At 43.0% G+C, this 24,357-nt stretch overlaps 1 protein-coding gene across 1 annotated transcript in view; it reads right to left on the bottom strand.

Moving 5' to 3' along the window:
* NEURL1 (neuralized E3 ubiquitin protein ligase 1) overlaps positions 1 to 24,357 on the bottom strand; it is a 161,820-nt gene that overhangs the window by 14,520 nt on the left and 122,943 nt on the right. The window contains exon 4 of the mRNA XM_030487965.1: positions 6,773 to 7,453. Within this exon, the coding sequence (XP_030343825.1) occupies positions 6,773 to 7,453 (681 nt within the window). The remainder of the gene's footprint in view (positions 1 to 6,772; positions 7,454 to 24,357) is intronic.

Here is a 24,357-nt window from a genome sequence, read left to right as displayed (position 1 = left end):
TTCATGGTAGCCAGAATAACTAACTCATGCCAGTGTTAGTTCAAAGAATAGGCAGATTTTATCTGTCCTGACAGACAAGTTGCAATTCAAACAGGCTGGTATATGATCCCATATTCTATATATTCACTGTAGGCAGGCAAAGGCATTATGAGATAAGGGAGATCTATACATCACTTGCTATGAACATCGTACTGCAGGGAGGGATAGTTTATTATCCTTGTGATGATAATAATTTCTGCTCTTGTGGAGGAGATCATGCAGAGGATGAGACATTTGCAAGCCCTGTGACTGTTGCCTAGAGATCTGCTTGCTTTATCCAGATGCTGGCTGATACCTCAGTACACAGGATAATGCTCACTGACTTACCGGTGCCAAGCGTGGGTTAATTATGTGTCATGTGTGAAGAAATCTTTAGTGAGGTGGTACAAAGGTGCCATGAGCAGGTATTAACACTGACATTGACTCAAAAGAACAAGCATTTGATTGCATCAAACTCTCTGTGACTGTGGAGTTTTCCAAGGCTCAAGTTATAAAGCAACTCGTCCTAACACAACAGCTTCTTTTTGTGCTAATTCTCCTTTAAAACAATGGACATAAAATGGAATGTGAATGGAGAACCATGTGCAGCGCTAGAATCAGACCCGGAAGTTACAAACAGCGTAATGCTCTTATGCAGCTCTTACAACTTAACATCAGTAATGTGTACGTCACTTGGAATGAAAGATAAAACCATGCATGATAGGAGGGTTTATAAGGAGGCATAAGTGGATTTCTTTCCAAGAGGCACTGAATATTAACTCTCTTCCTCCCCCCTAGTCTCTAACACCATAAAATACCACATACCCTGCAGTGCATAGGAACTCAAGGCAGTTAAGTGTCACACAACACAGGCCTGTTAGATCCCAATCAGCTTAATGAGGCCATTTTCCATAGAAGTGGGAGATGTTTCCAAAATAAAATAAAATAAAATAAAATAAAATAATAATTTTTAAAAAACAAACCACAGACAACAAAACTCTGGGGTACTTCAAATTGAACACGTTAAAGGAAGAGATTAATTTCATGCATTTCCATGCGACAATGTTATGCATTTTTCAGGCTTCTCTTGTGCTATGTTTAACTCGACACTTTCTACATCACTGGAATGAACCAAGGTGGAGAATCATAGAATAGTTAGGGTTGGAAAGGACCCTAAGATCATCTTGTTCCAACTCCCCTGCCATGGGCAGGGACACCTCACACTAGAGAAGGACCAAGTTCCCAAATGGGTAACATGCTGGCCACCTCTGAGATCAGACATAAGAGTGTGTGATTTACTACTGCAAAGAACTCTCTGTTTTCAAACCACAGAAGCTTACAAATTCTGAGCTGGAGAACCAAGAGGCTGGATTCTCCTTGCCTGTGTGAGACACTTTTCTGCAAACTGTACCTACTGAACAGATACTCTTCCATGGGATGCTGGAGTCCTGGGACAGTGAAGGGGCAACCACAGGCTAAGAAAATTGTTTACATAGGAATGGACGAAAGCCTGGGAAGAGAGGAGGTAAGGTGAGATCAGGTCTCAAAAAGCCCTACAGATTCTTATGAGGATTGGGCCAAACAAGTGCCACAGCAGAGACCAGAGAAAACAGGAGAGTCTCCCTTGGAGATAACCTGGAGACAGCAGTTGCAGGAACTGTATCAACAAGATTAGTGAGAAGTCCTGGGACATAGAGAAATAATCCTGATTAGAAAGGAGAGGGCAGTCTTCAAGGCTAAGACATGGCCTGTGAATCACTAGTGGTGCACAGAGACCTGGTGGCACACCTGGGATGGAGCTAAAGTCAAGGGCAGGGGGGTTGGAACTAGATGATTTTAAGGTACTTTCTAACCCTAACCATTCTAGGATTCTAGGATTCTATGAAAACCAAATGGCAATGTGATGAACACCACAGCAGGATGGAAAGTGATTTCCCCCGGTAAACCATTGCTCTGCATCACCTAAGACACTACTCTCTTCGCCCATGAAAATGCAACTTTTTCCAGCTGGTTACTCAGGGTAAGGGCTCTATTGCAACACAGACAGCAGTACCAGGGCTGCTAAGCTTGACCACGAGTAAGAGTACTGCCTGTAATGGGATTGACTGCAGTTTGCCTGTACACACTGTCAATGAGGCCACTCCAGATCCAATTTCGCTGTTGCCTTAAAAAGCCCTTTACTAGCAGCTTTTGTCCCCCAGTATACTCAGATGAACTAACTCCCAGTTTGGTCCTTTGCCAACTGTTGTCAGAAATCCCAAGGAACCGAGGATTTATAGTTGTTCTGTCTGCAAGTCCCTGGTCAGCTCTTTCTGCCCCCACAACTCTCTCCCAGTTTTCAGCCCATTGACCAATTTCAATAGTCTGACAGAAGGATGGAAACCGCAGCAACAATTGATTACTAAATATTATGCAGCTAAGTAGGAGCTTCAACTATATGCCCATGGTAAAGGAGGCAAGACAGCCCATACAGTCTGTATGTATCCAGCATGGATGTGAATACAGACTTACCCACACCAAATTGCTGGCTCTTGGGTTGTTTTTTTAAGGCCTAATGCTGCGTCTTGGCCAGAGAACTGCAATATTGTGCAGCTGTTCTGACGAGGCTGAAGTTATTGAAGTGTATGGATAGAAAAGACACAGATAAGTTGGCAACTCAGCTTCATTGGTATGACTGTTGATGGAACATGTTATTTCATTGCTCAAAACAAACTTCAATATTACTGGAAAGGATGAAATCCACAAGGGAAACCACACCAAAAGAAAAACCTCAAACAAATTAAACCCAAAACAAAGGAAACAAAAGAAAATGAAAGAATATCCCCAACCATTTGGATCCCCAAATACTAAATATATGAACTTATTGCTCTGATAGCTCCTCCAGACATGAGTCATACATTTTAAAGCTTTATGGGGTCAATCAATTTAACTTCATAAATGAATTACACCATGAAAACCAGACCAATGTATCCAGACTGGCTCATTTCAACCTTTCAGAGCTGTTGATAAAACTGTGTGTAAGCTGAAATGCTTACCAGCAAAAGTTGAAAGCAGTAAATCAAATTTAATAGGCTGGTTTTGTCAACTGTACAGAATGATGCCTGAAAAAAAACCCCAACCCAAGCCTGAACAAATGGAATTCCTAACAGATATGCAAAGACTGCTTCATTTCGACATGCCTAATGATCTGGGTTTCTGTCTTCATGTGCATAACCCACAGAATTTCTGAATTAAGACCATTATTTTACATAGAAACTGTTTAGAAGGGCTTCCAATCCTGACAAAAAGATCTATTGCCTCCCTCAATAGCTGGCTCCTGTAGTTAATTACCCTCACTTATGTTTAATTTAAATTTGTGTCCCTTCATTTTCCAGCAGCTTGATATTTTTTGTGCTATTATCTGCTACATTAAAGTGCCCTCCTCCTTCATTCATCTTCCCTCCACACGGTCAAGTTGCCTTTTAACCTTTGCTTTGCAACACAGTGGCATCCTTCCACCTCCCACTACAGGTGACTGTGGGCTCTCAAGTGCTATAGCTTTGGTTGGGTTTGTTTTCCCTTTGCTGGGTGACATACAGAAAAATAGTGTTTCCAGCCTCATCTTTATTTTCTGGAGTTTTTTTTATTTCTCCTACAGCAAATATAGTCAGTATATGATGCCACATTGATAAGATGAAAACAGAAGTCAGAATTCTTTACTATCAATCAAACCAAGCCGATGCTGCCCTCCTCTCTTACAGAGTTCTGTAAAGACCATCAGCCTTGGTAGAGATGGTCTTCCCTGGTATTTCAATTAGGAAATAAATGTTGTATCCCCAGTGCTGTGCAACAATTGCAGTCAGCAAATGTCAGCTTTTATAGTAAAGCCACAAGCCAGGAAGACCTGAGCTTGGTCCTGCTCTGGGTCAGGACCAAATAACTAATCTCAAGGTGTGAAATGTAGTATCCAGTGATCAATACCCTGAGTAAAAAACAAACCTTCTCTATGTGAAAGAGTTTCATTGCTGCTCTCCACCTTCTCTATCCTTCAAACGAGGAAAAACTGGAGAAGAAGCAAACCCAGCAATTTTAATTTCATTTTTATAATTAGCTGTAGTGCTGATGTTCCTTTAACACTGCATAACATTGCTTTGATTAATCTAATAACGGTATGCCCCCAGAAATAGAATGACATCTGCTATTTAAGATAGGTTTGGTACAATTATGCCTTTTGTGCTATTTGTGTCCCACTTTTTTCAAGGATATGGAACTTCACTTTATCTATTAAAACTAGAAAAAGATGACTACAAACACGTCTTCTCCTTGATATAAAGCTCAAACTACAAAAGGTAGATCACACAAAATTATTCTTGTTTCCATTCTGAAGATGGAGCTTGTCATTAAAAAGATGAACACTTCATATTCTTCTTACATTTTCTAATATTATAATGACAGATATTATGGCAAGCACCATAATCTGTTCCACTGCAGTGCAAACAGTGCACATCCCCTCCCTAATAACATTGCCAAAGCTAGAGACAGGAGTTCATTATTTTCTCTGCCTTCTGTTGGGATATTGCTGATCCATATAATTACTGCAGTTGCAGAGATGTACAGTGTTGGGACAGCGTCAGTGCTCTTCTCTGGGCAGTTGCACTGTACTGATATTGTACCGATACTGGGACTGTATTGCTCCCAGCATCGTTATACTGGAAACATAGGTCTGAAAAGCTCTATTTGTATTTTTATACCTGCTAAAGATTACAGGTAAGCTCCAATTTCATAGCTTTTAACTGGGAGATAGCAGCTTGCTGCCCAAGCTGACATGGATAAAGCTGTACACTCAGCAGGGTCCTACCCTTTCATTGAGAGAGGCAAGGTCAGCAAGTCTGGTTCTTTTCACTTATTACATCTCTCTTAACAACAATAGCTCATTTTTAGCTTCTCTTCCTGTGACCAAGACTAGAAAAGTCTGTTAGGTGGTCACAAATACAGGTAGTGAGGAGTTTTCCAACTCAGCAGATTTCATTTAATGCAGATGTATCTAAAAAATGCACTGGAAGTGTACTGGTTTGGGCTGAGCTTGTGAGCAGGTAGGGAGGACACACACAGCGTATACGCAGCAGGAGGTTTGCCCAGGACGCAAGGCACCTGTGTTCAAGTCCATGCTCTGTTGAATTCTGTATAAGGACATGATTCTGTCTCTCTGGTGAGACACATCCTTGATGCCCTGTTTCACAACCCATTGCAAGCAAGCTACTCACTCTCAGAACTCCCAGAATTAGTGATCTCATATGAAAGGACGCACTGGTTGATGACTTAGTTTTACCAGCAGTTCAATGACCTGGGGATGTCTTCCTTCTAACATATACAAGAGCATTTAATCTCCTACTTTACTGGGGTATGTTTGACTTCACCTACCATTAGCACAATGACATGTTGGTGGAGAGCAGAGCTAGCCATGGATTATGTACAGTACCCACAACAAGTGTAATCAGGCTGAATTATCAGGGATGGAGTTTGGGGTGCCTGGAAATAAATTGCAGTATTATATTTGTCATCTGTGAGCCTTTAACAGCCTCAACACTCACAGCATAGGCCTATGGTCAACTTTAGGCAAATCATATAGGGCACATCACAGAGATTAAGGTGAACTGGACCCACAACTTATCTTCAAAGACTGTCTATAAATCACAAAAAAGGAGGCGTTGGTTGGCTTTTTGTTTTGTTCTGGGTTTTGTTCTTTTTCTCCCTGTTGTGTAAAAGGGGCATTTTAATAGTGAGGTTTTTAAGCAATAAGGAATGTAAGTATATTTAAAGTTATATGAATATAAAAGTATAAACAGGGAAGAAATATCTTAAAATCATCTCTAGTTAGAGGAGTACCAGGAATTACATCATCTTCTCAGAATCCACCACTTACTTTCTGACACTGACACCAGCAGAACCACGATATGGTCCAAATTCATGGCCAAACACATCCTACACTTGTGTCCAATATACACACACACCAAAAAAAAAAAGTAAATTTGATGCTGAGCAAATGCTATTTCAATGCTTTTTACCTGCACACCTTCAATCATGACTTTCAGCATTTAAAGCACTTCAGTTAACAGAGCTTAAAACCAAATCAAAAATATCAAGAGAAAGAGGCCAGCTCTTCAGAGGTCCATCAACCCGTATGAGCTATACTGCCTTACACAGGGCTGGAGGACAAGGAAATCCCTGTCTTGTTGAACTGGTCAGTGCCACACTCTGTGCACTGCCACAATTATGAGGCACAGGGCTTCTTTCTTCTCTGCTTGCTGGCCTGCCTCTCACATGCAAGTCTGAGGAAATCAAGGAACTGCTCTTTTTGAGAATCAGTCACGCCAGACAGCTAACACACAGAAAAGGGCATCATATCTCATTTTTCCTGCTGGCTTTGCCCTACATTAGCTCAGCTCAAAGCACCTCTCCTCCCCCTTCCTCACTCCTCCTAGGTCAGTGGTGACTCATCTGTACTTTAATGGAGGTCTCTGAGGCTTAATTCATTATCTGAAAAGAGCTTTGAGACCACCAAGTGAAGGATGCTACAGAAGTGCAAAGAGGTAAGTCTTGCAACTCATCTGTGTGCTTTTGTATGGTCGAGTTTTTTTTCTTTCATAAAAACAAAATTTGTACCTGATCCTAGAGCAGGGAGGGAGCCATTCATTCCCTCCACCCTTCCCCATGATGTATCCCCCCCCCCTTGCTTTCTTGTGAGTGAAGTTTGGAAAAAGGGGGTCCAACATACCCAACAATCGAATTTGCATGACTGCGCCGTGTAAAACGAAGAACATCCAGAGGGGCTGGGAACAGTCCGTGCAGACCTGCATGCCAATGCTGGCACCGTTGTGACTCAAGTGCAGCTCACCATCCGAATTCACCATAAATCCCAGGATGTCTCCACTCTGGAGGGGCACCACAACTCGGCAGATGGCCCAGAACTCCTTTCGGTCAACCAAAGACTCAGGGTTATAGGGGAGGTCGCTGGGGCGCAAGGTGCTGGGGTCGCAGGATGTCACCCCGTAGGACAGCGTCCCCGTGCGCACAGCGTTGGACTTGTTGATTTTGACAAAAATGGTTTCATTGATCCGAAGGGGTCTGCTGGTGAAAACCAAAGTCCTCTCCTCCCGCGCGTGCTCCAGACGGGCCACAGTCTGGTCATCGAGGATTTTAACATGGGGTCCCCGGAGGTGGTGGAAGCGGAGGTCGCTCTCCAGCTGGGAAGGGAGGAGGTGGGAGTGCTGGGAGTTGAGGGAGTTCTGCGGGATGGGACACGTGGTGGCCGTCACATGGAAGGTCTCCTCCTGCAGGTTGAGGTCGCACAGGCTGACCGAGAGGCGCGTGTCCTCCGTCTCCCGCCGCAGTGAGGGCCGGCGGATGGCGGTGAAGGAGCGGGGCCGCAGGCAGTCGGGAGGGATGATCTCACTGTCTGTGGGGAGAGAGGAAACAACAGAGGGGTCAATTCAGAGGAAAGGAAAATGCCCAGGAGTTTGCAAACCGCTATCGGTTTGATCAATGTGTTTAAAAGGGAAAACCAGAGACCTGCTTCCATTAATAAAATTTCCCCTTTAAAATATGGAAGTGGAGTATCATAAATTGTATTTGCAAAAGATTGCTGTTCTTGTACCTTCCCCACCAGCATCAATATTTTCATCTTCTGAGCAGGCAGACTCAAAATCAATGGAAAGAATTGACCAGGGGAGGCCCTCCTTGGAGAGGGGAAGCAGAGGGTAAATATCTGAAAGGTACCCTGAACATAGCAATCAATATCTCTACAGGCTCCAAGTTTTCATGCCCTCTTTATTGTCTACAGCAATTCTCACAGATGTAGGAAATAAATATCTAGCTACACTTTTTTTTTTTTTTTATTTTAAAAGTTGCTATGTTCAGTTCTAATTTATTTATCATCAGATGAAATTTAATTAATATTCCTGTATATAATTAATCATTAGGCTTCTGGTGCTCACTGCAAATCAGCACAGTATGGATTTCATAGTGCAAAACTTGGGAATATGAAGTTTTCTATAAATAACGTACAATCATTTACTATTTCCAAGCCAAATAATTAAAAATCAAATCCACAGATATGTAACAAAGGAAGATGGTGCTTATACATTCAAATCCATCAGTAGAAACAGAATTGCACCTTATCCTCTCTGTTAGTCTCACCTGCTGTTTCAAGAGCTTACCATCAATTTATTTGATTCTTTCTCTAAGGAATATAATCACCTGCCTTTAATGCCTAAATTACTTTTATTTAACATATCCTTAGCTATACTGTTGCTATAGAAATTTTAAAGAGCAATATACTGTGAAAAAACTCACATTATTTGAACAGATTATAAAAGTAAGCTGAGATAATGCAAAGATTTATCCTTATGCCTGACTTTCTGAACTCTGAAATGCCCATAGCATCAAGTGACTATTCACTGTGAGAAAACTGAGTTTGTGGGTAATTCTCTGCAAATGTTGTAATAGGCTGTCACCCATACTGACTGTTCCTCTGCAGGAACTATGCCTGAAGACTGTTGTGGCGTCAAGCCTGAGTCCAAACAGTATGAGGTGGGACCACCCCTACAACACAAACTTGTGCAGACGGCACAAAGCAACACCACCAGACCCCAGCTTGGGACCTGCCACAAACACAGCACAAGGTGGAGCTACAAGAAGAGGCAGAGGAGCAGAGAGTCATTCCTAACCCACCTTCTAGGCCCTTACAGTGGGCACCTCTTCCAGCCACTTATCCTTGGGACTTTCTTTTATGACAGAAAAAAGAGCAGGACCTGAGGTTATCTGAGGATTTTATCTCATGGGATGCACCCTCTCCCAGTACACCAGAGTAGTGGCTCTGTACTGGTCTGCCAAGGAAAAGTGCCAGCTACTGAATAACCAACATCTCCTGCAACATCTGAGGTCTGACTAACAGCCTTTCCTGCCCTCCTCTTCTGGGAGCCCTGACAAGAGCACACCCACACACAGTTTGGCTTGAGTAGAGATCTTTGCTTTGCTTAAACTGGATTATTCCAGGCTCCTCTTGAAATAAACTATTACAAGGGAAGAACAGTTTCAAAATAAAAATGGGCTTTGTTTCTCATAATTCATTTTCCCCATACTGATATTTCAGCTTCTCTTCCAAGAAGTTAATTACGGGAAAGGAAGAATAAATAAAAAAAGAAATCAGAAATTACCCCAAGTAATCTAGAAGTGGGTTGCATTAAAGCTTTGTAATATATCAGCTAGCATTTGCATTGACAGTGCTCCTGCTGGATGGAATTAAACTTCTTTTACCCTCCTCTTGCTGAAAACCTACATAGGAGAACAAATTAATACTGGCAGCTGACGACAATCCTTTGGTGTAGGTGAATGGGTAGAGACCTTTCTGAACAGGAACAGAAGGTCCTCTTTATTTTATTCCCTGTAACTATGCATGTGCAGCCTGGCTGACAACAGTGATAATGTGGGTAGCTTGCAGCCAGGGTTTTGAAACAGCTTGTTTTCCACCAGGATGCTTGCATTTCCCTTTGGCTGCTGGACAAAATATCTTTTTCCATCTGAAAAGAGGTTAAGAGAGATGGAGTGCTACAGACAAGACGCATGGCAGTGATAGCAAACCACATCCAACTGTTTTACTTAAACCCATCAGTAGCTCAAATGCCTAGCTACTTAAGGGATAAGATGTCTAAAGCATATGGGAATGACTGTGAGACTTAGTTCATTAATGCTTGAAAATACCCATGGAAGAAAGGATTGCAGTTTACTGGTATCTGAAGTGGGTTTGTGAAAAGAGGTGAGTCTCTAAGAGATGCTGGTCTGCTCCAGGCCTCTGTGTTTTTATAAATCTCAAAACACCCAGCCAAAGAAGAAAACAAATAAATCCCATTAAATATAAGGTAAAACAGAAGTGGGATTCATCTTTTGGGGTGGTAGGTAAGTCAAAAGAGATGTGGAATGCCATTTACCCAGAATAACTGATAATGGCCAAGGTCTATGAAAGAACAATTCTGATGAAATGTGAAACAAATGAGGTGACTTTGAGCAGTTTCTTTCACCAGAAGATGTCCAGGAATGAAGCTTCCACTAAAGCCTCAGTTGTCAGTTTTTAAACACAGACCAAGCTGTTCAAGCTGAACACAGATCAAGCTGTTCATGCTGGAGTGGCCCATAACGCCGCATGACTCCTGCAGAACATTTACAACTGACCTTTAATGCTTCCAAAGGAGGGGCTCTCCATGTAGTAGTGTTAAGGCACATTTATATTTGCAGAGACAAACCTGGGCACACAGCAAAAAGATGGAATGGCTTTGTATTACAAGACTCTAAAATACAAAACAGGTCGAACAGCCCATTACTGAGGAGATCACTCGGCTTCAGCCTGGAGAATTCAGAAATCATCCCTCCTTACTAAATATTCAAGATTAGAAAATTTCCTGTATAAGGCAGTTGGCAGTGTTTCTTCGGGAAAAGTCAATTGGTGAGAGACCTCCTTGGGTAGGAATAGATGGACTTGTGAGTGAAGACCACAGCTCTCACTGAGTCACCAGAGCAAGCTTTAACCCAGATGGTTGGGGTACCACCAGGAAGCTGGCCATGATCATGGCAGCTCGATGCAAGCTGACTGCCCAAACTGCTTTCCAGAGAGCTTTTGCTGAGCACTGCATCACTGCAGTTATGATGTTAATGCTGGATTTAGAGACTTAAAGTTTCTGGTAGCAATACAGACACGGCCAAAGAGAAAAGGATTTCTACTAAATACAGATTTTCTGCTCCTCAGTTGGAGAATCTGAGACACTGAATTTTTGTAAAGGATGTCTAACTTCACAAATCCCTTTGTAACTTTTAATGGCTTTGTTTAAGAAAAAAAAATTAAGCAGGAGAAATTCATTTAGTGAAGTAGAAATGAAGGGCACTTGCGCACTTCAACCGTCTTCTGTTTTCTCCTCTTCAGTGGGGTTTATCTGCAGTATTTAGATTCTTAGCAGCTGACTCCTTACACAGGAAATTAACTTGAAGTATTTTCCTCAGATCAGAGGTTTCAAATCTCTCCCTTTTCCTGCTCAGAGGGCATGGAAAAGCCTCCCACTTCATGCAGGCTCAGTGAGACTGCAGTAATGCTTTAAAACAGCATTTACAAGGAGCTGGTGAGCAGCCAGATACAGCTGTAATCACTGCATCCAGATCAGAAATATTTCACTACCACCTATTTTTTTGAAGGTGTCTTTGTTGTTGTCTTCTTAAAATAATCTATTTACTTAAACATGTATAATATGTACAATATATATTATAGATACATTAAATGTGCACATACATGCACATTTAATATAGCTACACGCACATCAAACACAATTCTATCCAGCAGCATGCACAGATCATTTCAGCCCCCCACAAACCCAAAGGGGATGTGTTGCTGTCAGACTATCAAATCATTATTTCCTTCTTCTTTTTCAGTACTGTTTGTTATTTCCTGAAGGCTTCACTTTCAAAGGTCACAAGCAGTAGTAGTCACACACCTGTAAAGGAGCTAAGAAAGCAGAGAAAACTCAGTATGCATGCATGCACACACGTGCTGGAAACTTGCAGAGTCCAGTATTTAACTGCAAGCTCTAAGTTAACAGATCTCCTCCTCTTGATGTGTTTCCTGAGACTGGTGCAATCCTATGACATGAACTGTATTTCTTCAGAGTATGAGGGTTGCAACCTCTTTCCAGAATAAGCTATGAAAGACCTAGTATAAATAAACCAGGGAAATCAGATTGATAACCAAAGAACCTATCCCTTGTCTAAGGAGCTTCCCTCCCAGGAGAGAAAAATGCCGAGATGTCAAGGAACAATCTAGTGATTCCTTGCATCTGGAGAACATTTCTGTCCTCAGCTACTAAGCAAAGAGTAAAAAATGGGTAAGGTCAGAACTTTGCTGGCTTGCTCCTTCCCTTCCTATGCAAAGCCTCATGTTTTCCCTTCCTTCTGTTCTTTGCTTTACTTCTTCCAAGTGCATTTTTCTTCTCCTAATCCCCCACTTCACTGAATAGTAGTATTTTTAGTGAGTACTAGTGCTCACTGTATTATTTCCATGACCAAGGAACCTCAGAGATGCTAAACTACCAAAGACATTGTAGTCAGTGCCCCCTACAAGAATATTCTATGTAAACATACAACTGCAAAAGGATGCATGCTGTATTATTCCCACCATGCTGGAAGGGTTCCATTCCTACTGAGGGATGCAGATGAAGACTCCTTTTCCCACCATCAGTGCTACCTGTCACAAGGGGTTAGGCAGGCAGGATAGCTGGCCTTCCAACACCTAGAATCTTGCACTATCTCCTCCATCGTCTACAGCAGACTTATGCAGCTAACAGTCCATTTGGCAAGACTGACATTGCAGGGAGACATGCTTGAAATATGTACCACAATGTAAAATAACATCACACTCAAAGGCAATTGGGAAAAGCAACCAGTCATAGGACAAGAAATAAACCTGTGCTTCTAAAAACCTTCTGCCACTCACAGCCTCATACTCCCCATTGTGGGAGTGCAGGTATTAATCCCAGCTCAGCTGCCTGCCTTGCAAACTCTGCCTGTGTCATGCTGTGGCAATCTTCGCTCCCTTGCTGACTCAGTCCTAGTGAGCTGACGCATGTATACTTCTGAGGAACTGCCTCGCTTCAGCACAGAAGTAGCCAGAATCATTTCTGTATGTTGTTTATAGCTCAATTTAAGATGTAATTTAAGATGACTGGGGACTGAAAATTTGGTAAAATGGAAACAATTCACATTCTCATTTATCCCTCCTAAAATAAGGATGAAGATCACTGTGACCGGGGGCAAGGAGCAATACCCATTCCCAAACCCCTTTGGTAAGGGTTTGCCCGATCTGTGTATGACACCCAGTCCACAGCATTACCTCCACTGGAAAGAAGAGCAGCTGTGACTCGTTCTGGGAGGAGAGGGACTGCTGTGTGTCCCTGGCTTCAAAATCCACTCAAATTAAAGGGCAACTGGAAGCAGACCTTCATGCAGCCTGCTGTACTCATGGTGGTGTACTCAAGATTTCCTCACCACCATGGGATGCTCTGCTCTAGGCTCTCTCAGTCTCTGCCACATGTATCTTAACCATTTTATTGTACCAGAAGGAGCTAAGCAAACAGGAGAGTGAAAATTGCCCTTACTTAAAATAAACACAGGAGAAAAACTGAGAAGTGAAGAAAGCCAAGGCCACACTTATAGTCGTCAAGAAGCAAAGCTCCACTCACAGAGCATGTCCAAAGTGCTCTCGCCTGCTGGCAATGCGTCTGAGCAGACACTCATAAAACTATTTGCTTTCCTGCACACTTGTACTCTCCATGTGAGGTCTGGAGAGGAGGCTGCGCTGTGCCGCGCTCAGCGTAACGCTGCAGAGACCCATGCTCCCAGGTGGACACTGCTGCTCTGATGCTGCACACAGGTTTCCGCCTTCCCTCCTTGCTTGTTACTGTTAAATCTTGAAATTTATATGATCCGAGACCACTTATTGCATTCATTTCTCATAAACCATCAGGCGCCAGAATGCAGTTTCTCGGATCATACAACGAAGCCACTTTCATAGCATTATTAGCATGTGGGAGGCAAATGTTTAAAATCCCTCAAAGGAATGATTCAGACTAAAAACCTCCTTGGCTATATACTTAGGAATTCACTTCTACAAAGTACATTTCCTTTATGAACAACCGAGAAATCAAACTGCCTGAGTTACTGCCTCAGATCAACCATTCCTTCTCCTTGAAAACACCCACATCAAATCAAGGACACCAGTTAAGTAAATACCTACTTATAAAATACCTCCATATATGCATATAACTATTTCATTGACAGTGTAACATCCCACTTCAAATAGAGCGACTTCCTTCTTCTCTCACTGCTCTGGCTCCTCTCTTTATGCACACGCTTACAGGAATATATGCAAGACTACAGCCAACAATGTCACTTGTACCAGCAATATATGTGAGATGCCCAGGCTGCTCTTTAAGAGACAGTAAAATCTGCTCTGGGTCAAACAGCATCTGAGATCATGACAGATCACATTTGTTTTTCAGAATTCCTCCTTTACTTACACACCAGCTTGGCATTACCACACGGTCAACGGAGAGCAAACACGTTTCATGTGCATTCACATGGTTAAAGCAGGCGTTACTGCCTACATGCAGATTTTGGCTTCCTGCTCATTGCAATCTGGAAGGCAAGGTAATTGATATTTCGTAACTGCCCTTTTTATTGCAGGAGTGGCAGATATTTAAATCAACTGAGTGCATTTGTTTGCCTGTAACCGACACAGTCCAAATTAGCTTTCTGACAAGATAGACGTTTTTCCAATATTGCTGAAAGCAGTTGAGAGAAGGGGCAGAAGTCAAAGTCCATGCCAAGGGTAGAGCCTAAAGCTGGAGTTCGTCTGTGGGAGAAATCATTCACGTTTACACTAAAAATTGTCACCAGATTTTAAAGCTGGGTTACAAAAGAAGGCAGAGTATTGACTCCATGGAATCAATTGCAAAGCTACAAACATCTGCCACTTTAACAGAAGAGAGTGAAAATCAACAGCGGTTAACGAGCATCTCACTGGACTTGTCTTTGCTCTGTGTTTGCATTTGCTTGGATAAAAATCAGCATTGCTTTCCAGGCATCTTGGGACAGATTGAGCACTAAAGCTATTTGGTTTCCATGATTCAGTTTTGGAGAACTGATAAAAAAAATGGGTGGAAGAGACTTGCTGTCAACTGTTACTTGTGCAAATCTGGTGGCTTTCTGGGAGCATTTAGCACCAAATCCCGCTTTGAGGGAACACTGCCTTTGTACCATTAGGCACAGAGCAACTGGTGTCCTGTCAGGAGAATCTCAGGAAACGCTTGAGATCTGTTCAGAATACTTTTCTAAGGATATAAATAACCTCCCTTGGCTTACTGGGATTATCACAGATTTCTTATCATGGACTGTCAATGCTGTACCAATAATATGGTAAAATATCACAGTAAAACAAATCAGAAACAAACAAAAAAGATCAATTTTGAAAGAATGTGAGCTCATGTACTGCTAGCCTCCAAGTGGAAATATTCAGAAAGAAAAAAAACCCCAAACCACAAGCTTTAGGGGATCGCAGCTGGTTTTAAGCCAGAGTGAACAATTGCGGTTTCCAGGCCAGCTTAGTAATTGATTGATGATCTGCATATTCTTCAATATAATCTAAGGAATGAAAGCATACAATCTCATACATGAATAAGAATAGTTGAAGGCACAAAGGTTGAGTGCTGACTGATAAATTGTAGTTTGGGGACATGTGCTATCTAACAAAGTGCTCTGAACAGACTGGTTCATAACAAACATTTATACGATTCTGCCTAACATCTCTAAAGCATGTCAAATTGATTTGCACATATGAAACTGCACAAAGAGCATAACTAGCCTCATAAAATTGAAATAAATTACTGTTTTCCTTAGCAAATAGGAATGTTCTGAAGGAGTCTGACAGTAGATTATGAAGAACAAACTTCCATATGCGTTTTACAGTTGTGGATTTGTTTTCCACAAAAGCTGATGCTCTCAGAGAGTCTGCAGGGTGCTGGCAACATCTATGTTACAAACAACATGTTTGGGGTTTTGTTCAGGGAGGCTTTTCATCAGGGTATCCTCATCTTCCCCAGCCAGTGGTCCTGAAGACTGACAAATGTCCTTCAGGCTGAAGATGTGCTTAACCACTGTCACAGCCACCTCTGGATGTTGGCACCTCCTTGTCTCGTTCCCTTTATCGTGTTCATGGGTTTTCCATTTGATGTTTTCTAACTCCCCACAAAGTCAGAGAAATATGGTTTGAGCAGAAATCATGTGGCCTGTGTTTTGTGGAGACCACCTAATCTCCATTATTCACTCCTTAATCTATCTCCCACTCATGCACACGAAATCTCTGAATTTTACTCCCACCCCAATGCAATGATTTTCACCTCCCTTGCCCCAGGCCTCCTAGACTCCGTGATCAGCTATTATGTTCCCTCTTGCAAACCACACCAAAACCACCATCACTTTTAGGTCCATACCAACATTATTTTAATCTCAGTCCTGTCTCTCTCTGTATAGTGCCCCACCTTTTCTTTCCATTTCCTCTTATTCTTTGTACAGCTGGCAAGTCTTTTATTACTTCCTTTAATTACCTGTGCAAGACCAAATTCTCTCTGGAGACTGTCAATTGTCACTTTGTCTGATGTTTCCTGATCTTTAAGATGTACATTTCTCTGTAGAAAACTTCTGTTGTTTTGCTTTTTTTCCTTCTTCTTCATGGGAAATAAAGGGAATAATTGCAATTTCTGGTTGTCTAACAACTGTACAGATCTCTCTTCTCGTACCCAGTGACTCCATTGCTTACTTCTGGCACTATCATCCCTTTTACCCTCCTTTCCACTTAGAAATTTCAACCATTTTATCTCACCTATTCAGGTAAGTAGTTCACCACTGCATGCAGTGCTAACCCCACAATTTTACCTTCATGTACTGTGTTGCAGATTGCTACTGGTCCTCTAACAACTCTATTTCCAATCCTCCCTACATTACTATGTGCATGTTTCCATAGCATCTCAGTGGTCTCAGCCAATTCCCAAGCTACTTCAGACACAAGCCGTCATCCCCTGAATAATCTGACAGCAATTTTCTTCAAAACATATACTTTCTTCCTCCTTCCCATCCATCATCCTCCCTCACGTGGTATTTATTTATCTCTCATTTAGCCTTATTCACCTGCTTTCATTTACCCCTGTTTCTTCATGCAGGCACTGACATGATGACTCCTTCTCCAACTTGCCCCCACGTTTCCCAGTGAAAGGCTCCTGCCATCACTGACAGTTTTACAGCCAGCTGCTCAGGGAGAATTCAATCCACCAACAACCACTTTGTCCCTGCCAAGGTCTCCCCAAGGTCCAGCATCTCATCCAGCACCATTGCTTATCAAAATGAATTAATGCCATTGGGTCTTCACCCTTTTCCTTAGGAAACCCAGATACACTGCTGGCAATCACCTTCCTGGGTTTACTGTAGTCCTGTTTAGCTGCCCAAAGGCACTGCTAAATGATAAATCGCCTGGACATCACAAAGATTTTGAGCTATCCCAATAACCACAGCTAAATGCACAACATTTTCTAGTGAAGATGCAACCTGTGAAGAGCAGTGATAATACATAATATTTCAGTCAACTGACTGAAGAAAAAAAATAAATTGGAAATATCCAGTGTTTCAGGCTAGCCTGAAACAAAGGGCTCAGTTTATCTTATTACCTTTAAAAAAAGCAAATAAATACTGGACCAAGAGCTTCTCCAGTTGATTTTTGGGGCTTGTTTGGAAATCACTGTTGTTGTTTTAAGATTAAAATTTAATTTCAATACTCAAAATTGAAATACATAATTTTGAAAATAGTGAAAGGAAACAGCTAGAGTTCGCCAAAAGTGTTTCAATTTTTCAGCCATGACTAATTAAGTTTACAGATCATCTCTCCTTCTCCAAGCTGGTTCCTCACCTAAAGATTCAACAACAGTATTTCCGAAAGAATGCATATACTGCTATTTATCCAGAATATTTTCTTTGTTTTAATTCCTTTTAATATCTCTTTCTTGGAGAATTTCCACCCTGAAAGTCAGCATGAAGCAGCTCTCAAAAAATTTCTGACTTATTTTCCACATGTACATAATGACAGTGCAGCCATTACACCCCATCCACCCCACTCCTACTCCAGAGCTGGCGTGATCTGCAAGACACACTCTCCTAGTTTTGCATGGGAACAGTAAATCAAAGCTTTGTTTGATGAGCTTATTTTAAAACAGCACAATTATTGCAGTCTGCACCAATTTCTGAACAGAAGTTCAGCACGTGTTTAGGTCTATTCCATTTCATGACAGCACTTAATAATCCACTTCATCTAAACAATTATTTATATACCACTGAAGTCAATGGGACATACATGAGTTAACCCAAATCAGGGGCCCAGGGTAAGGTTTAAAAACTACATCCCATGTCTAAAAAAAATAAGTTTTTATGCTAAACTCAACTTTCTATCACCATCCAATTGTATGGTACTAGAGGAGTGAACAGCAAATGTGATTTCCTGAAACAGTAACCCTAAGTCAGTCACTCTAGCTGTCACAGCTGGACAAAATTAAGGGGCGGGGGGGGAGGAATCATAAAGAGAGTCAATGCCCATTTCTGCCAAGGTACATAATTGAAAAGTTAATCTCTTCGATAAATTCTTCATGTATTCTGTTGTTGCAGATGCCCATTAGGCTTGTGATTTCTTTATGAATGATTTTGATATCTGAACTACAGGAACTAAAGAGCTGAATCTTGTTTTCCAAGCTTCAGCTAACTCCTTAACAAGAAAAAAAGACAAATTCCACTCTCTTACCCCAAGGGAAAGCTTTGACACCTTGGCTATCAGTAAAGCTAATTTAAATGCACAGGTCATAGGATGTGGCCTCAAAAGGTTTAGACAGAAAGACAGGAGGCTTTTCTGAAGCTGCAAATTGAAAGCATAAACAAGAAACAGCCAGAGGGCCACAGTATGGCTGCCAGTCAGGGCAGTGTAACCTTGCTGAAGCCATAGGATTCACACAGAGAATAAGGTCCAGTGTACATGAATGCTAAATAGTCGCCAAATCTTCCTCAGGCCCCTGAAGAAGGGGACCCAAGGTTTCAGTTCCCAAAGGTTCCCACTCTCACCACATCCCACCTTCATACAGGACCACATTTCTTCCTCTTCCTCCTCTTCTTTCTCCTTTGCCCACATGACTGTCTAAACACAAACAAGCTTGGTCATGCTGGGATCCCCGGGATGAGATGGAGCATGGTCTTTGAGGAAAATAATCCCAAAACTGGGGCACAGCCCCTGTGGTGGACAAAGGTAGACTGTCTGATGGGAGCCAGGCAGTGACCATCTCAGAGCATCCCCAGCCAAAACATTGCACCAGTGAAGCACCAGCTATAAGCATGGTACTGGTGAGATGCCTGACTTTGCAACTGGTTTCTGCTATTACTGATCCCTGAGACCTTTTGAGGAGGTCTCAGGAGGTGGGTAAGACACAGGCATCTAAAAATGTCGTGAGGTTTTTTGGCTCTCTTCATTTCTTTGACCTCTCATTAAACTCCCGTGACTCATGTCTGCAATTTCTCAGCAGCTTCTTTTTGCCACGTGGTGCCCTGTTGTACTGTCAATGCATTTTCACTAGGAATTAACATTTCAGCTTATACCAAATGTTGCGCTCTCTGACTGACACATGCTCTAAACCTCTTTCTTACCTGCTGGTAATATCTTGGGTTTGCACCAGTTTGGCTAAGAATGGGTACCAGTGTTCATTCATCCACTTGCCCAGTTTCAATCTGTTTAACTCCCATGCCTTTACTTTTACGCTGTATTTCCCTGAGCCCTTGATGCTATACTTTGCTGGTTTGGGAAACAACTAATCAAACCTCTTTGATGGTTTGTAAAAGGTAAAATTTACCTCCAGAATGTCATGGACAAGCTTAGTTTTGGAGATTAGACAGAATGAGGTATAATCAGCAATAAAAAGAGCCAATACAGCAACACTGCAGCAAGAACCTTCCCAAGATCTGTATAAGCTAGAGAGATCGTAACTAATATAGGAGTGCCTCTCCCAAACTTAAGGATTTCTCATCCATTAAGAGACTCATTTCTCTTCAATTTCTGCCTCCTTCAGCATCAAGGTTTATAACAAGATTTGGTGAGAATGTTATTGTGAACCTTTCTACACATACTCAGAACTGTTATAGGGAACTATCAAACCCCTGCTACATAATAATAAAAATCGCTGGGCTTACATCAACTGAAATGTCATCACCAGCACCAACGGCGTCTTGCTCAGTCTAAGGAATCCGGGATTGATCACAGGTCTGCTGGGACCTAGTTATCAGAGAAAAACAGTCCCTCTCTCCGCTGCGCTTAGTACAGTCACACTGTTCCTGGTACTATAACAGTTTTGACAAAAACGTAAGCTTTACTTTGTCATTTACAACTGGGTAAATATCCTTTGTTTCCAAGCACAGATGTAGTCCAGTCACCAGAGCAAAAGCCTGGATAATTCACATTAGCATTCATTCTTGCCCACCACAGGATGGTACTAGGAAGGTGCCTAGCTATATATAGAACCACGCATTTCTGAAAGGTGGACAAGAAGAAAAAGCAGACGATGTACTCAAATTATCCTAACATCTAAAACAGAGAAGAAAGGGTTACCACTGCCTGTATTTCTGCTCTGTAACTCTTCTTCATATCAAAGTAAGCAAGGGGAAAGAAAATAAAAAGTCCCAAAAAGGAGCACAGATGACTTATGCTTAGGAGGAAGCCAGTGGATGCATGCAGAAAGGACCCCACGAAGCTGTACATGCTCTGCTCCAGCCTGGGCTGAAGCTGTGTTACCAGCCCCTTTCACTGTCCATGGGAGACACAGAGCACACAGACAGCTGTTGCCATAGCCACCCCTTTACGTCCCAGAGTCTGCATAGAAATATCATTTTTAAGGTGGCTTAGGTATGCCTTGCGCCTGGCAGTTAAAAATGGCAAGTCCTATCCCAGGGGAGTTTACGGCCCAAATTAGACATAACAGAGCAAGACAGTACGATAAACACAAGGAAGAGAGGGTGAGATGGTGAGATGCTGCATGTACACCCTGACAGCTCTTTTATTCTTCCTCTCAAACACTGTAAGGGCTCTGCATCCCCCTGTATTTTTACAAGCATCCTGCTGGTGTGCTGTGCTGCAGACACTGGGCGATGACATGGCCTCAGCAGGGCTGGGCTCCCATCCTCTCCTGGCAAAGCTGAACCCTCAACTCTGGAGCTAAAGAGCCCTTTTGGGGAGCTGCCAAGCCCATGAACCCCCCCAGCCAAGCGTCCTTCCCTCCACTAGGTCGCAGTGGTGCACAGGCACGTCCTGATCCCGGGTAGCCACACTGCAGGAATCAAACATGGGCTGCTGTCTGCAGACCTATCTCTTCCAACAGGGCTTGGCAGCTAGGGGAAAATGAGGGCACCATTTAGTCCCTGGATTGGCATGAAGAAATCATGGGGCTCATAAGGACTGCTGGAGTAGGCATGAACTTGTCCTGAGATCAACAGCACTTAACAGCAAAGAGGAACCCGAGTTGTGTAGACTCCAAGTTACCACAGCCTTCTCCCTAGACCCAACATATCACACAAACTTTACCAGCGGGGGGGGGGGGGTGCAGACTGACAGTGCTGAGAACAGAATTTCTCTCTGTTCTGGCTTGCCAACAGCTAGCGTGGTGCATCCCGAGCTCCTGCAACCCACCAGGATGATGTGAGGTTCACTCAACCCGTGCTGCTGGCTCCGCCATGTTGGCGACCTCACAGCTGGGATAGCTGCCCACAGCAGAAAAACTGCCCCATCGGCAGAGAAATGAACAGAAATCACCACCGTAGCAGGAATCTGCAGGAATAGTGATAAACGACAGCTTTGCTATCTGCTGCATTTCACTGCTTCGGCCTGCCAGAGGCATTTCACTCAGGTCTGTTAAAGCCACTACAGTTGCCTATGCTCTCCCAGGTTCAGGCAATGTAAATTCCATCCCAAATGAAGTTTGCAGCACTTTGAAAATCTGTATTTATGGGCAACATGAAGCAAACAATTTAATAACGAAGCAAATAACAGCATGGATGATGGGTTCCCTTTTACATCTACTGCAATCAAAATATCTATGGGGTTAGCAGGTTTTTTAACTGTAGGTCAAGCTGCTGCAGAGCTGAGGGTGCCAGTTCATTGCTACAAGGTGGCTTCACCCTCTGCAGCACCTATAGGTGCAAATCAGAAGGGACAGTGTGGCTCATGTGCCTGTTTTGTGCTGTCCACTGCTGCATTAACCCTGCAAGAAGCTCCCTAAAGGCTGCTGATGAGAAGGCACCATCCTCCAGCTCTGTCCCCAGGAGGACATGATCACCCCTGTATTCATGTCCTCCTGCTGATTGCTGTCCATGACCCAGCATCCAGTTCTGGGAGGTGAGTCCCAGTTCAGGGTGTCAGGGTGGCCCTTCCCAGAGGCACCAGTGCTATGACAGGGTTCATGGTCCATTTGAAATGAACCACCCCAAGTAACCTCTAGAGTCTATTTCTCCACCTCTCTGCCCTCCAGGAAACCCTCTTCTCCCCAGAAACTTGACATTTCTTAATCTTGGCTTGTTTTCCAGGTCAGCAGCCTTGTCCCCCAGCACTCAGAGTCATTCAGCAAAGGCGTGTCAAACACTGTCACTGTCTCTGTGCCTTTGCCATCCTGCCAAGCGTGCCTGCTCCACGAGTGTCTGGAGGCAGAGCCATAGGAGCCAGCTGTGCCCTCACTCAGAGGATGCTCTGACGATGCGGTACCTGCCAAACCACCTCAGAGCCACCACCAGCAAACAGAGCCAGTCCCAGAAATTGGCAGGAGAGGAATGATTCAAGGGACATTCACAAGCAGGCCAGACATGGCTAGGATTAGCTACTGAGCCATGCAGGCTCCTTCCCTTTACCTCTTTGGCCATTTCAGTACCATGCCCGCGGCCATGCATTGCCTGCCTGTCTGCGCTGCACAGCTACCTCCACTTGGCTGGAGCTTGCAGCCCCTGCAGCTAAATTCAAGGCCAGGCAATCCAGCACCATCGAGGAAAAGGATGAGGATGTTGTCAGCGAGACAACACTTGCTGCAAAAAATGATGCTGCTGCAGTGAGTACCCAAATCTCAGCCTGCTGGATTGGGCAGGGTCTCACTGGAGTTCACTGCTATCTCAAAAGTTATTTTGCTCTAAATTAAATGTAGTTAGCACTGGCATCATTAGCCTGGGGAAACCCTGTTGTGTCAAGACATCTAACTCTTGCCTGCTCTGTATATGGGGGAATCTCGTGCCCTCAAAACAAGGTGCTTCTTGGTGGACTTCTTGGGTAACTAAAAAAGAGTCACTTTTTCCTCAAACAGAACAAGCCCCTCTGAGTGCATGTGTCTAAGCACCTCCCACCATCAAACTGCATTTCAACTCCAGACCAAAAGCTCAGCTTAAGTTGCAGTTTAAATCAAGGACCATTTCTGCCTCGCAGCAGCTCAGTATCATCATCAGTTTTCCAACCGTGCACATGGGAGTGTAAACACTCATAACTATTCAGCTGCTTATGTGGTTTTACACTGAAAATATGTTGCTATGGAGAACACAGCACGGGAACGTGCAGCCACCACAACGCACCACGGCAGAAGCAGCCCACAGCTTCTGCTGATATTTGCAGGCCCTTCACTGCCATCCACACAACGGCTGAAAATAGACTCAAGCTCAAATGAAGCATCTGTAATTCTTCATTTCTGCTCTTCTCTCCCCAAGGCACCAAGACTCTTCACAAAAATCATACCAAGCATCCCACATACGCTCTGACGTCACCTCACCGATTTCTAATTCCTCACTGCACACATGCCTTGAAAAGGAAATTCCTCCCACCCCCGTTTTCATTCTGTTTCTTATTTTTGTCTAGGGAGCAGGTTTCCCTCCGGAGCCACCTTTCTGATGGTACCTACAGGTGCTGGTCAGCCCTTACTACCTGTTAACCATGATATAAAGCAAATCTCTTGTGCTGGTCCACCTTGTTGCCCTGCTGACTGTGAAGGATCTGATTTCTGTCATTTAAAGCTGACCTTGGCAAAGGTCATTCATCAGCAGCAAAGTGATCTGCAAATACGTATTCAGTGCAGGGGAAACCTGACTGTACCATAAAAGTCCCAACTTTCACAGTCTCCAAAACACATGGGCTGGGTCCTGAAGGATGCTGAGCATTTTCTGATCTCACTGACTTGACAAGACTTGGGAGAGGTCTGAAAAAGCAATGCAGATTTGAGCCCACAGCACCGTGAACGAGCACCACCTTTGGGCTTTTTCTTTCCTATGAGTTTTTAAAATATCTAAAATACTGTTTGTTTTCTTTCTCATATTCTGGAAGAATTTATGAATCCTCAACTGCACCATAAACACACAACCATCAGCCCTTGATTTCTAAAAAAGTATTTGTATTAAGCTATGAAATTATTTACAGTGGTCATAAACATCCTCCCGGCATTTGGCAGCTTGGAGAGGGCCTTGGAGCTCACTAATTTACTTACATTGTAAACAACTTTCTAATAAATAAATAAGCTCTTAATATCTCACCCACAAAAAGAGGCACATTGCGTACAATACTATATTCGGGGGTCCTTTGAAGGTCAAGGATACAGCAGCTGAATTTCTCTCAGGATCTTTCTTTGGTAAGTGTATGTTTATGCCAAATGAACGTCTTTATTTTGAAATCAGTTTAAA

The sequence above is a fragment of the Strigops habroptila genome, chromosome 5 (assembly GCF_004027225.2).
Source record: "Strigops habroptila isolate Jane chromosome 5, bStrHab1.2.pri, whole genome shotgun sequence".
Classification (NCBI taxonomy): Eukaryota; Metazoa; Chordata; class Aves; order Psittaciformes; family Psittacidae; genus Strigops; species Strigops habroptila.
This window is presented reverse-complemented; position numbering and strand designations above follow the sequence as displayed.